This window comes from Panthera pardus, unplaced genomic scaffold (assembly GCF_024362965.1).
Source record: "Panthera pardus isolate Hobbes unplaced genomic scaffold, ASM2436296v1 HiC_scaffold_6, whole genome shotgun sequence".
NCBI classification, from domain to species: Eukaryota; Metazoa; Chordata; class Mammalia; order Carnivora; family Felidae; genus Panthera; species Panthera pardus.
In genome coordinates, this window is record NW_026526991.1 from 105,530,215 (window position 1) to 105,543,255 (window position 13,041).

Sequence of the window (13,041 nt, forward strand, 5' to 3'; positions counted from 1 at the left end):
CAATTATTAATTTCAAGTATTTTGTTAGAACATCACATGGGTTTACATCTGTGTTAGATATTGTAGGAGATGTCAAAAAAAAAAAAAAAAAAAAGAAAAAAGAAAGAAAGAAATCCTTCCTTCCTAAACGTAGGAGGGTAACAGTAGACTCCTCAGTCCAGTGAATGGCACATCACAAGGGTAATAAGAGTCAATTCCTTTCCTGCCCACCTTTTCTCTGTAGAAGAAAAGGCACACTCCTGCAGGAGCAGGGGAAGTGGTATTCCCAGGAACACTACTGATGGTGTGCCTGCATGAAGGTCCACAGCTTAAAGCCCAAGTCTTAGCATTGGAAGCTATCAGGAAACCTATTTTTCCCATGCCTCCTATATGACCTATAAAATGAGAATAAAACCTGTCTTCCGGACAGCATTCTAGAGATTTTTTATGATCTAAGAATAAAAAGAGCTATAGAAATGCAAAGCTTTATTTATTACCAGTATTCAGCAGAGACTAATTCCCATATCGACACTTCTGGGCCTTAACAAGGGCTCTTCTGACTCCCTCCAAGATTAAGCTCCTCATCTCTGTGAACATAAAATCAATCTGCTCTGTAGCTTGAAGAGTCTTTGTCATTATGCCCCTAAAGAACCTAGCACCTCTCTTCAGAGGCCAAGAGAAAGCTTTAAAATCTTTTGTAGACTTCTTCTCAGCATGTTTTGCTAAAAATGACAAAATGTTCATTTGGAAGCATAGGCAGGCATATTCGGCTGGTTAGGTCCAAAAGAAATAACAGGAGCTGGGATAAACGAAGTGTTACTGGAAATCTGGGCCATTTGTGGACTCCTAGAACAACTCGCCTCTAGAAGCTAGCTATAAATATCCTTAGAAATAATTTCCCTTCAAAAGCCTTGGGAAAACATGCCAACTGGATTTTTACAAATGAAACGTTTACTTTGGTAAAAGAAAACCTCCAAAGGCTAGGGTAGGTCCGCGTAGGTTAGTATGTGGGGTGACACTGCCACCTGGTGGCTGGCATGCGCTACGGCACAAGGAGCTCAGCAACAGGGAAACCACACTCCCCGCGTTCAAAGAATAACCAGAGCTATTAATAAAAAAGAAACCAAGTTTCCAGAACAGTCCTTCCTACTGAGAGGCTACTTCTTGTAGAATTGGCCCCATGCCTGCAAGGAAAAAATAATTTAAGCTTGGAATTTACTGTGTGATATGAGCAAAAGACTTCTATCTGCTTGATTCTTAGTACAAGGTGTAACCAAAGGATGTGATTAAAAAAGAGCTTGACTGAAAAAAATTCTGAAATGTTTTAATTCATATCGTACATACTTTTAAAAAAGGCGGAAACATTTAGGGTAACACCACTGACGTTTGAAAGAATCTTGAGCCACAGGACCTTGAAAATCAGTCTGAAAATGTTTTGCTTTCACATTGTCTTTTTCATGGCTGCTTGTGTCATGCTGAAGAGATAAGCTTCGTAGATTATATTCAAGAAGTTGTCATCGTTCTGGAAAACAAAATCAAAAGACCCAAGGGAATGTGATTTGGCTGGCAGGAACCAAAGGCTTCCTCTGTCTTGGAGCTAAACTGGCATTCTGACACTCAGACGCTCCTCTCTGCCTGTCTGCTCCAACGGCTGGTGGTTTTTCACTGCACACGAGAGTGTTAAGTGGGACTGGAGGCCTGACCAAGTCAGCTGCTGGTGTCCAAGAGTCATATGAGAAGTAGCAAGTGCTCATTACCTACAGCACGGATGGGCAGCCCAGCCACATGGCAGTATGGGATGAGGGTCACTCAAAAAAAGCCCGGGTCTGTTTCAGGAAAAGATACAGGTTCTAACAGAAGGCTGGAGTGGGAGGCAATGATCCAGGTCAGTGGTCTCTTTGGTCAGGAGATAGCTGGGGCTTCTTAAAGGTTCTCCAAGTCTCCCACAATATATACACTTTATTTCAACATTAGTTAAGATTTACTTGCAACATGCTTCATTTATATCATCGAAACTAGCATAATTCTCCCATTAATTATGGAAAGTTTTTGGTCTGGGTGAGTGGGCAGCAGTTAGACTGGCAGTCTCTGGGCTCTACTGCCTGGCTAGGACTGAGGGAGAATCATGGGTCTAATCAGTGGTGCTCTTTGTTTTTAATTCTAGAGACTTCTCCCTCCCACTCAAATCCTTTAAAGCTTTAGCAATTCACCCACATTTCACATTCCCCCTTCATTCCCTCTTGGCACCCCACGCACATAGAGTTATTCTCATGCAATGAAAGAGTGATTTCTCCCTGTTTTTCCTACAAAGTAGCCACAAAGTCCCTGTGCGTGAGACTGTCCTACCAACAGGCGAAGACTAAAAACAGTCTGCATGAGTGACTTCCAAGAGTCCATCAGGAAGATGATGTCTACATGGGGAAAAGTAAAGTGTATGCAGAGAGTGGACGGATCATAATTTTCTGCCTAGCAACGTACCGGGCCTGCTCTAGACTTTTGCTGGAGTCTTGGCTCCTGTACAAAGATCTTTGGAACAATGTTTTTTTAAATGGAATGAACCAGAAAAAAATGTGAAACTTTTCAATTTAAGTTTTTTTTTTTTTTTTATTGCACATAAAAAAGAAGTTTATAGATGTCCTAAGTCCTCATGAACTTATGAGTGGCTTGAAAAGGTGGGAAATATTTTTACCCTGATATTTGTTTATGGATTATATGGATCAGCAACTCATTTGTTGCTGATCTTTAGTGGGCTGCTATTCTGCTTTCACACTTGGACACTGATTGCTAGCCCTCTCTCCTTCCCTTCCCTCCAAAATACGTGACCTTTAAAAAATGTTTTTAATAACAGAGACCACAGGCTTTTTAACTAGGACGGAACATCTGTGGAGTGCTAGCCAGCTCTCTGAAAGTCTGCCAAAGCTTAAGTAAAGTACCACAAAAATTTTCTTAAAGACTATATCAAAGACACCTAACTATGTTAACTGAGGTGTTTGAAGTCTGTCTGGATAAAAGTGTTCCACTTTTCAAGGCCTAGCATATATTTTTGGGGTATGCTTCACCTGGTAGACTGCTGAACGGCCTCCGGAGGCCCATCCCTTGCAGTCCCATTACTACCATGGCCCCAGCCCAGTGCAGCAGGAAGGAGCACTCTGTAGCCAGACTGCGGTTGAATCCTAGCTCTGCTATTTCCTAGCTGTGGCCTCAGGCCAGTCACTTAGCCTCAGTTTCCTTGTCTTTAAATAGAAAAGATAATAGGGTTGTTGTAGATGGATTAAATGAATTAATATATGTGAAGCATTTAAGACAGCGCCCGGCACAGAGCTCTCTACATGTGGCCACTGTTATGTTGTTACCTCATGAGCCAAGTGAGACAAATGGCTGACAAAGAAGTCCCCTCCTTCTATCCTGTCCTATCAGTAGGTTTCAAAATTATTTGTAAAATATGCCCTTAGTAGTCACAGCCATTACTTGCTTCCCTACCTTTTTCCTCCTTCTTCAACAGTCCTTGTGAACCTTCCCCTAAATGCTGCCACTTACTCAAGATGGCTCTCACCTCCATTTCCCCATGGTGAGCTTTCTGGGCACCAGCCAGCACCTACAATCCTCCCAGTGGCTGCTTAATTATACAGTATACGTTTCTTTCTTTTCTGGCAGGTGACAGCTTGGAGGACTTAGTCAATACTACAAAATCCTTGATGGTCTGAGACACCCAAAGTCCACAGCCAGTATTTTGAATCTCACCCAGCTAACTGAGCATGGATGCCATTGAGGTTTAGGTTGAATTGTTACATGGTCCTTTTATTCTTGGGGAGTACTAAGTAGGCATTAGCTAACTGAGTCTTTATCTCAAAGTGGCAACCAACAGGTCAGCAGGGAAAGGGAAGAATAGAGATGACGTGACTCTCCTACCTGAATGAGATACAGCAGTGCTTCCTGAAGCTGGAGCTTGGTAAGTGGGCTGCTGGTGACTGCAGGGGGTTCTGGGGTCTGCAGAGGCAGGAGGAGGCTGGTGGAAGTGGCAGCTGGTTCTTGGCTTCCCAGAGGCAGGAGCCCACTGTCCCTCTCCTTTGGTGGGGCACAGGTGGGTTGTGTGAACACCATAGGGGACATGAGCAGAGAAGGAGCCACTGTTGCAAGGACGCGCGGAGGTGAGATGGCCTGCTCACAGCAAATACACACAGAGGGCAGGAGTAAGTAGCAACTCATTGAAAAGAAAGGTAGACAGATAAAGAGGCCCCTCGCTGGCAAGAATGGATATAAATGAGTTTCAGTATTAATTGCTCACAACTCCACTAGGTGGAGGAGCCTGTAGGAGCCTGACTCCTGCTCAGTTGTCTCCATATTTTCCTTTGTCATCACTAAGCTGCTCTGGCAGTCTGCCGCTGTGACTATTGTTCCCACTGCATATAAAGCTCATCCTCTGAGTAATATTTTCTGCAGTTTACCACCATCACTTTGCAGCATGCATTTAGGACTGCTGGTCTCTTCCTCAGGGCCAACTGGCCACTACTCTGACCTAAAGGTCCAGCAACCCACGTGAGTTGTTACACTTGCTGGGGGCACACACACATTTCCGCTCCTGATTTCTCTACGTGGAGGAACCTTCCCGGCCTCTCTCCACCTGCTCATGATTTCTCACTAGGAGGGAGACATGCTTATTAGGTTCACCCCTCCTAGTCCCTCCCTGATAGGATCTGCCAGCTCACGGAGAGCATCCAGCTCAAGTATGGGGGCAGGAAGGGCCAGTGGTGCTCAGCACTGCCAGTGACTTATCTGTCCAAGACAGTATGTCTACCTCACTTGGCTAAACACCTAAAACCAAGTTTTCCAACAGCTTTTCCAGTTATGCAAGTGACATTTTATCCCTGTCTGACGGACTCCTACAGCTAGCTCTCATTTGTTTCTAAGGCAGGTGAGAAAAAATGCCCCAAAAGAACTCACGAGAAGAGGGCATAAAGGCTGATAGTCTAGAAGCTGCTGTGATTTTTATACTCCCTCAGTATCTTTTTGGGCAGAAAGAAGCCTGGCGGAAGGCAGGTTGTTTGTTTTCTTTAACTGTCCCTATCTGCCATCGCGAGGAGAGGAGCTAGAACAGATGCCACCCACAGTGCGGGTCCCGGCACCCTTAAGGAGAATGCAGTGCAGGCTGACGGATGCACACTGTCGTGATCAGCTCTCCACGCACGTGGGCACTGAAGAGAAATGAGAATTGTGCCCACTGAAGTTGATGTCAAACTATTAACCCCAACTTTTCTAGCGTCCCATCTAAACCACCAAGAGAAGCAGGTATCAAAGAAAGGGACACTATTGCACTGAAATGAGGAGGGGGGTGGGTAACAATCGTTTCTTTGAGATTGTCATAAATAATCAACAACACTTTGACTCATGTATACAAAGACTTATGCTATGTGACTGTGATCTTTGTTTTCAAAAAGGTGAAGGACTTTTGAGGAACCGTTGTAAGCTACGGTCCTGTAAGCAGGACAAAAAGACCAATGCTGACATCTGTTAATGAACAGAGAGAATGTCCTAACTTTTTTATTTTTTTTAATTTTCTTTTTTAAAGTTTATTTATTTTTGAGAGAAGGAGACAGAGCATGAGTGGGGGAGAGGCAGAGAGAGAGAGGGAGACACAGAATCTGAAGCAGGCTGTAGGCTCTGAGCTATCAGCACAGAGCCCGATGTGGGGCTTGAACTCACAAACTGTGAGATCATGACCTGAGCCGAAAGTCGGATGCCTAACTGACTGAGCCACCCAGGAACGCCAAGAAATGTCGTAACTTTTAAACCCAATGCCTTTTCACTGAATTTGTACCAATCCAAATGGGGAAAAAAAAAAAATCAGAGGTCTCCAGATGTTACTCATAGGTGATGAAACAGCTGTGGTTTTCTCACCACTCCAAGTTACTGATAAACTTAGAACTGCCTTCCTCAAAGGACAGAGTATTTCTGAAAGTATTTCCTCCTGTCTGGCACTTTGTGTGTGTGTGTGTGTGTGTGTGTGTGTGTGTGTGTGTGGAGTTAGATGGCATACTCACTCCTCTCTCAATCTTCATTAAGCTATACCAGCGACAGAAATAAAACCAGCCTGCACCTCTGAGGTGGTGAGTCTGCATGCCTTGTCACTTGTCACACACCTGCAGGTATGTACCCACAGGAAGCACGGTGCCCGGCACGTAGTAAGTGCTCAAAGGTATTTAGTGAATACATGGATAAACAGTAATGATTTTAAAATAATCAGAAAAGGTCGAATGTTTGGCATCTCACAGTATTTCAGAGCAGACAGTAAGTATCCATGGTCCAAGATTAGGGGGTTCTCGGCACATCCGTGTTGTTTCCCGTGTTCACATGCTTGTGTCAGGCCTTATGACACTGTGAAGATTTAACTGTACAAATAAAGTATCTCTAAAAGGCGGGAAGCCCCCAGATGGCTAAGCAAAGAAAGGATGCTCTCTCCAGGCAGAAAGTTATGGTGATAATCAGATGCACAGATATGGCGCTCGGCGCCCTGCTCTGCACAGAAATGTCCCTAGAGCACAGAGGCTGATGTCAAGCTTCACTGCAGTGCAGCAATACCGCCCCCACGCCCCCACCCCTGTAGACACGCACCTGAAAAAGAGGAGTCTGCTTTTCTGTGCTGGGTGTCTTGTCTATCCAGGACTCCAAGGTCTTCCCTGTCCTAGAGCTCTGGGTTACCACGGGGAACTTTGCTGCCAAAGCCGGCCGGTTAGATGCGTGCAACTGCTGCTCCTGCTGTACAATCTGAAGCTTTTTCAGTAACTCTTGAGGGGAGATCACTCCAGAGCTGCTCATCTGATTGCCAGAGAGGGGGAGTGTCGGTCTCGGGTGTGTTGACTGCTCTTTTCCGTGAGCCTGATGTCCTGGTGTCTGAGGTGGAAGGGAGCCATTGAAATACCCCACCTGTGCCTGCACCAGTCCCCTTACTGGAGCGCCAGGGGTGGCAGCGGGGAGAGTGCTGCTGAGGTTTGGGGCAGCTGAGCCAGCAGGTGCTGGTATACTAGGCTCATACTTGTTTGCTGACCTTGGGGTGCTCTGAAGCTTCTCCAACAGGTTCTGAGTTCTGGAAGCACTCTGTACATGACAGGAAGTCCCAATGCTATGGGGAGACCCTGGCTGGACAGGTCCCAGAAAAACCTCCCCAGCAGAACAGGTATTGCCATTTTTACAGGGCCGGTTTTCAGGCAGCTCTGACAATGGATGGAGGTCTGTACTCCTGACCATGAGTTTCTGAATGGCTGGACAGAGCTGTTTCTCGAGGGGGGGTGAGTGTCTTCTGGGTTCCTCATAGGAGAGAGAGCGTACAACCCCCTGCCTGACCGGAAGTTTCTCCTGCTGCTGCTGCTGCTGCTGCTGCTGGTGGCGGATGGTCTGTGGGGACCCCACAGTTTCTTGACATGTAGATTTGTCCTGCTTCCCAAAGAGAGCTGTCAAGGACAAGTGTTGTGGTTCAGGGTCTAAGGTCTGGAAAAAATAAAAATGTCTGAAAATGGTTCTATAGACAATTTGGTTATATAGGGGGGCTATGAAACATAACTAACCTCACTGATGATTTATTCTATTTACACAGGATCAATTAGAAGGGATGAAAAAACTATAATTATAGTAAATTTTACAAATTTAAGACCTCCTTTTAAGGTCAAAAATTTTCAGTATTCTTCTCTACCACCCCTGAGATAATGGTCATATTCTAGCATCTGTTGATAAAATAGGTCCTTGATGGGCTTGGGGTTCACAGACAGGGGACCAGTATGGTACAAACATATACTAAAAGGGAAATAATCTCTTCAACGGGAAGTCCGCCTAACCCTGCAGAGTACAAGAAGATGCTGAGAATGCACAGGAATGTGAGGATTTTTGTAGAATTATAAATTTAGGACTGGAAAGAAATCTAAGTCATCTAATCTAACTTGACCCTTTCAACTATATACCAGTAGCTTTAAAACAATCATCATGTGCATACATACTATGTGCCCTGGCCCGATCAGTCACAAAGCTACCTCCTTCCTGCTCTGTATCACCTCCTGCTCCTTCTGCTGCTTCCTGTGTTGTTGGACTAAGAAAACATGAGCTTCATTCTAAAGTCAACCTATTCCAGTTTCTCTATTAAAAAAAATTTCCATGGAAGGCAAACAAAAATAAAAGAAAGCTAAAACATAATTAGAAAAGACTTATTTTTAAAAAAAATCAACATGAGCCTTTCATTTAGACAGTCTTTTATGTCTTTTGGCTCTATATTCATTTTCAAAATTGATTTAAATGAATTCCTTAAAAACAAACAAACAAAAAAATACCAAACCTTTAATGAGGAATAACCATAGGAAACAGAAATAGCCACGTCACATTTGTAATCAATAATGGGACTTCCAGATTAGCAATTTTGTTAATGCTGCACTATTCTGAAAAATATATGTACAAAATATGCCATCATATTTATATATTTAGATGCAAATGCCATGACAAATCATCAGGTCTACAGGGGAATTGTATGCCCCTCCTCAGAACAGGAATCCATTTCTGTACACTCAGTGCCCAGCGCCACACCCAGTATGGTGGAAGTGCTCAGAAATGTTTAACTGACTTGTTGCCTTGGTGTCCTTCCCTCAGTAGCCTTGGGAAGCCAACCACCTACCTCAGAAGAACACAGGCCTGCCAGGTAGTATTCCTGTCAGCTCTGACAATGTTACGAGTTTGCTGTTTTTTAAAAAATATATTATCTAAGGAGTTCAAGTCCACAAGAGATGAGCACAGATTATGGTAAATGCCAAAATTAAAAATTTCAACCTGCTTCTAGGAAGAATACATTAATAGTAATTTTTTAAAAATCTTGAATTTGAAATCTCTTTCTTGGGTTTACCTTGAAGCACCCTTGAATAGTACCAGGCTCTCCCTTGACTATACTCTGGGTCAAAGTTCTTTAAGAATTCTAGAGAGACATGGCAAATGAAAAGCACAGGACTTGTACCTGGCTGGGCCGAGGTATGCGCTGTTGCTGGTTTTCACTAGGCTTCACTGGAATTGGTTTGATGAGATTGGGGTTGTCATAGATAGCAGATGAACTGGTTATCTGTTTTGGCTCAGAACAGGTTTTACACTGAAATGGAAAAAAGAACCTTATTTTTGGTGAAAAAGAAGCTTTAATCTTTTTAAAAGTACATAACTTGTTGCTCTTTATTTTATCTAATTGGTAGCTATTTTTTGATAAATTTTTGTGCAAAAAGGAAAATTACTTTATCTCCTCTGATATGAACTATATTTGAGTATAAGTCAAATTCAAATTTAATTTTTCTTTGTTGTACAATTTCAATGCCCTAAAAATATTACCAACAGTGTCAGTCTGCAAGACCCAGAGACTCTGAGATACCTAGATGCTTGAAAGGCTATGGATATGCTTAAGAAGCAATAGTTTAAAGATACAGAGTCTAGGAGCACCTGGGTATCTCAGTTGGTTGAGCATCCGGCTCTTGATTTCAGCTCAGGTCATGATCTCACCATTGTGAGACTAGCCCCAAGTCACGTTTTGCACTGAGTATGGAGCCTGCTTAAGATTCCCCCCCTCCCCCCCCCCGCCCCTCCCCCGCTCATGCAAGTATGTGGACACACTCACTTGCTCTCTGTCAAAAGAAATGGAGAGAGTATCACTTACTTAACCATATGCTTATTGTTGTTTGTTTACATTATTTCACACTTTTCAACATGGTATAATAAAGATTTTTACTTGTGGAAAAAAAAGAAATGGAGAGTCTAATGCTTTTCAATGAAAACAGTGATAGAAACAATGATTTATTATTTTTAAATTTTTTAATGTTTATTTATTTTTGAGTGAGAGAGAGAGAGAGAGAAAGAGATAGAGTGTGAGCCAGAGAGGGGCAGAGACAGAGGGAGACACAGAATCCCAAGCAGGCTACAGGCTCTGCACTGGGAGCACAGAGCCCTATGCGGGGCTTGAACCCACAAACTGTGAGATCATGACCTGAGCTGAAGTCAGACGCTTAACTGACTGAGTCATCCAGGTGCCCCAGAAACAATTCTTTAAATGCCATGTCTGGATAACTGTATGGTTTATTCACCCACTAGCAGTTGACTTAAAACTGGGGAGTTGCATTATCAAAGTAAGTAAACTTTTCGGTCTACAAACCAAAAAGTAAAGCTGATTCAAACCATTGATTTAAAAACTGCTAACATCATCTTTATTTAATAAATGACGTTTTACATAAACAGAGTAATTCAAATCTGAGTGTTCTGAGCCACTCACTACAAATTAGAATTTCACAGAGAAAGAGACAAGAGACAAGACTCATCATTTCAAATACTGAATCATTATCATACATTAATCTAACCAACCATGCAATTGCTAACACAGTAGGATTTATAACACCAAGAATACAGCAATGATGTCAGTATCTACCTTGTTGAAACACCAAATAAAACTGAATATAAAACCATACCTTCTATTCTATATTCTCCATAGCATTGCTAGTTTCAACTGTCAAGGCCTCAGGCCAGAAAATATCTCACACTGTCCCTGACATGGAATGAGCTATAAAGACACTCTTATTCCTCAAGAATCTAAGGTGTTTTACAGTTATTGGGTTGTATTTTCTAATTCAAGGATGTAAGAGTATGGGGTCAATTACCACCATGTTCACTTGTGTTTGTAAAATTAATTGTACATAGGACTTATTTTCTTCCAAGAGTCCTATCAATAATTTGGGTATTTGGCACTAGATTGATTGGGAGGTGAAATCCCTTTGAGTCAAAAAATGTTATTTCTAATTCTTAGGTGAATGCTGGTGGCTGCATGGACCAACTGGCCTGGCTTTCCAAGGCAATAACCAACACAAGACAAGAATACAGCCTGAGATAGAGTCACTTACAAAATGTTAGCATGGAAGCCTAGAACTTCTGCTTGCTATGTAAAAGAAAGAGGACACTCAGATTACTTTCAATGAATGACTGTGTCTGTACTTTTTCATCCTCTCTGTTCAGGGACCTTGAATTCAAACAAAGAAAAACAGATTTTCCCCCCACCTTTGCTATACACATATCTGCATGGGCCGAGAAGCTGCTGTTTCTTGCTATGCATAAGCCCCAGATAGCCTTTCTAAGTAAAACTGCTATAAGCTGTCTTCTGTGTCACTATCTATCCATCACTGAAGCCTTGCTTTCATGTAAAAATTGTTCTTTATCAAATTGCTCAGAATTAAACATCATCTGCCTCAATAGTTCGTAGCTCATTTTCCAGCTGTTTAATTTTCTATGCTTCTCTCGACCCAAATAACTCTATGATACTTGGAAAAAAACACAGAGCTGGAAAAAGTGCATAATGGATTCTCCATAGAGATCCTGAGGCACTTCTTTAAAGCCTTAAAAACTATGTCACATGATCTCATTTTCTCACACAGAAACACACAAACATATGTACCCATGCCAAGAGAAAAGCCTGGAAGAAAATATACTGAAAGCGTTAAAAGTAGACATCTTGGGGTTATAGGATTATGGATATTTTTTATTTCCCTTTTCTACTTTTTTGACTTTCCTCATTGAACATCAAACGACACTTAGTAATTTCTTTAATTTTATAAATAAATCACAGTATATTAAAAGAGACTTATTAATTCTTGCCTTAAACCACAAAACACAACATAGTCCATTTCTGCACACTCAGAACTTAACTATGCAGCCAAGGATCCTTTCTGGCCCTGGTTCTTTTTCTTACTGAGCGTTGGTGGTTTTACTGTATTGCTCATTTGCATATCAGCTAGAAGTCTAATAGGAGGTAAAAAGAGATGAAGCTCAAATTAACATCATGCTACTTTACAGCAGATTCACAGAAAGTTGTTGCTTAGGGGAAAAAACATAAAATATTGGCCAAAATAAGGTTTTTAAATTATTTTATTAACTTCATGTAAGTAATTGCATCTGATGTCAGTAGGCTTCACTTTACCAATATCATGTACCTCTAGCTCAAAAGTTTTCCTCCTCTTAATTTTTGGGATTTTCAAGAATTGAGTAATTTTAAAGTTGGGCAGCATCCCAGAAATCACTGAGTTGAATCCCTACCCAGAGAAGTGAGATTCTTTTCTAGTATCCTGGTATGTCATCATGTGGTTTCTTCCTGAATACTCCTGGTGATGGGAGAGGCACTTCCTCACACGAGAAGTCCGAGGGAAATCTTGTTTTCTTTCTCTTTTGCCTCTTTCTGTGTTCCCCCTTTCCTGTACCTCACAGCCATTTTACTCATGATCTCCACATGTTCTGAAATGTCTGTGTGTGGGAGAGGAGGTAACACAAACACAGGCAAATATAAAGCAGGTTTACACAATGCAACGGAAGTTCACAGAGGAGCATATACATCAGGTTGTGTAGATCAGAAATAACAGGATGGACAAAGACCATTTGAAATGGGCCATGAAGGGCTAATCATACGTTGGCAGGTAAAGAAGGAGAGGGGACAGCATGGGAAGAAGGCATGAAGACACTTGCAGGAAGTGACACTGTTACTCTGTTTGGTAGGAGTTTCAAATATTTGTGGGGGGTGGTGGAGTAGAAGGTAGTGAGATTAGAAGAATAAACTGGGGCTATGTTATGTAATCCTTGGAGAGTCCAAAGGTTCATATACTAGGCAACGAGAAACCAGGAAGAATTTAGACCAGAGAAGTAATGTGATGATTCAGGTGCTCCTGGGTTACATCACTGGCTGTTAATGACAGAAGGAATAATTTCTTCTGCTTATCACACAGTTGGAGCAATTAACATTATGCATATAACATGTATTTGGGTTTAGAGAAAAGCAAGTCTATACGCTGATTAAACATCTGCACCTCACGTCAACACTATAACAACCAATATGGGGGCATAATGATGAATAGAACACTGTTTTGACCTCAACAAGTTTATTATTTTTATTTTTTATTTTTTTAATGTTTTTTTCAATTTATTCTTGAGAGAGAGAGAGAGAGAGAGAGAGAGAGCGAGCAAGCATGAGTGGGGGAGGGGTAGAGCAAGAGAGGGACACAGAATCCGAAGCAGGCTCCAGGCTCT

General features: G+C 42.2%; 1 protein-coding gene across 2 annotated transcripts in view; it reads right to left on the reverse strand.

Annotated features, from left to right (window-relative positions):
- Nucleotides 1-1,287: 1,287 nt before the first annotated feature.
- Nucleotides 1,288-13,041, reverse strand: part of DCP1B (decapping mRNA 1B) — a 58,665-nt gene continuing 46,911 nt past the window's right edge. Inside the window, exons 6-9 of one of the 2 annotated variants that reach the window (XM_019465032.2) lie at nucleotides 8,963-9,091; nucleotides 6,589-7,461; nucleotides 3,889-4,137; nucleotides 1,288-1,501 (exon numbers count right to left, since the gene is read on the reverse strand). In XM_019465032.2, the coding sequence (XP_019320577.2) occupies nucleotides 1,421-1,501; nucleotides 3,889-4,137; nucleotides 6,589-7,461; nucleotides 8,963-9,091 (1,332 nt within the window). In that variant the 3' untranslated portion in view covers nucleotides 1,288-1,420. The remainder of the gene's footprint in view (nucleotides 1,502-3,888; nucleotides 4,138-6,588; nucleotides 7,462-8,962; nucleotides 9,092-13,041) is intronic. The other variant, XM_019465033.2, reaches the window with a different exon arrangement.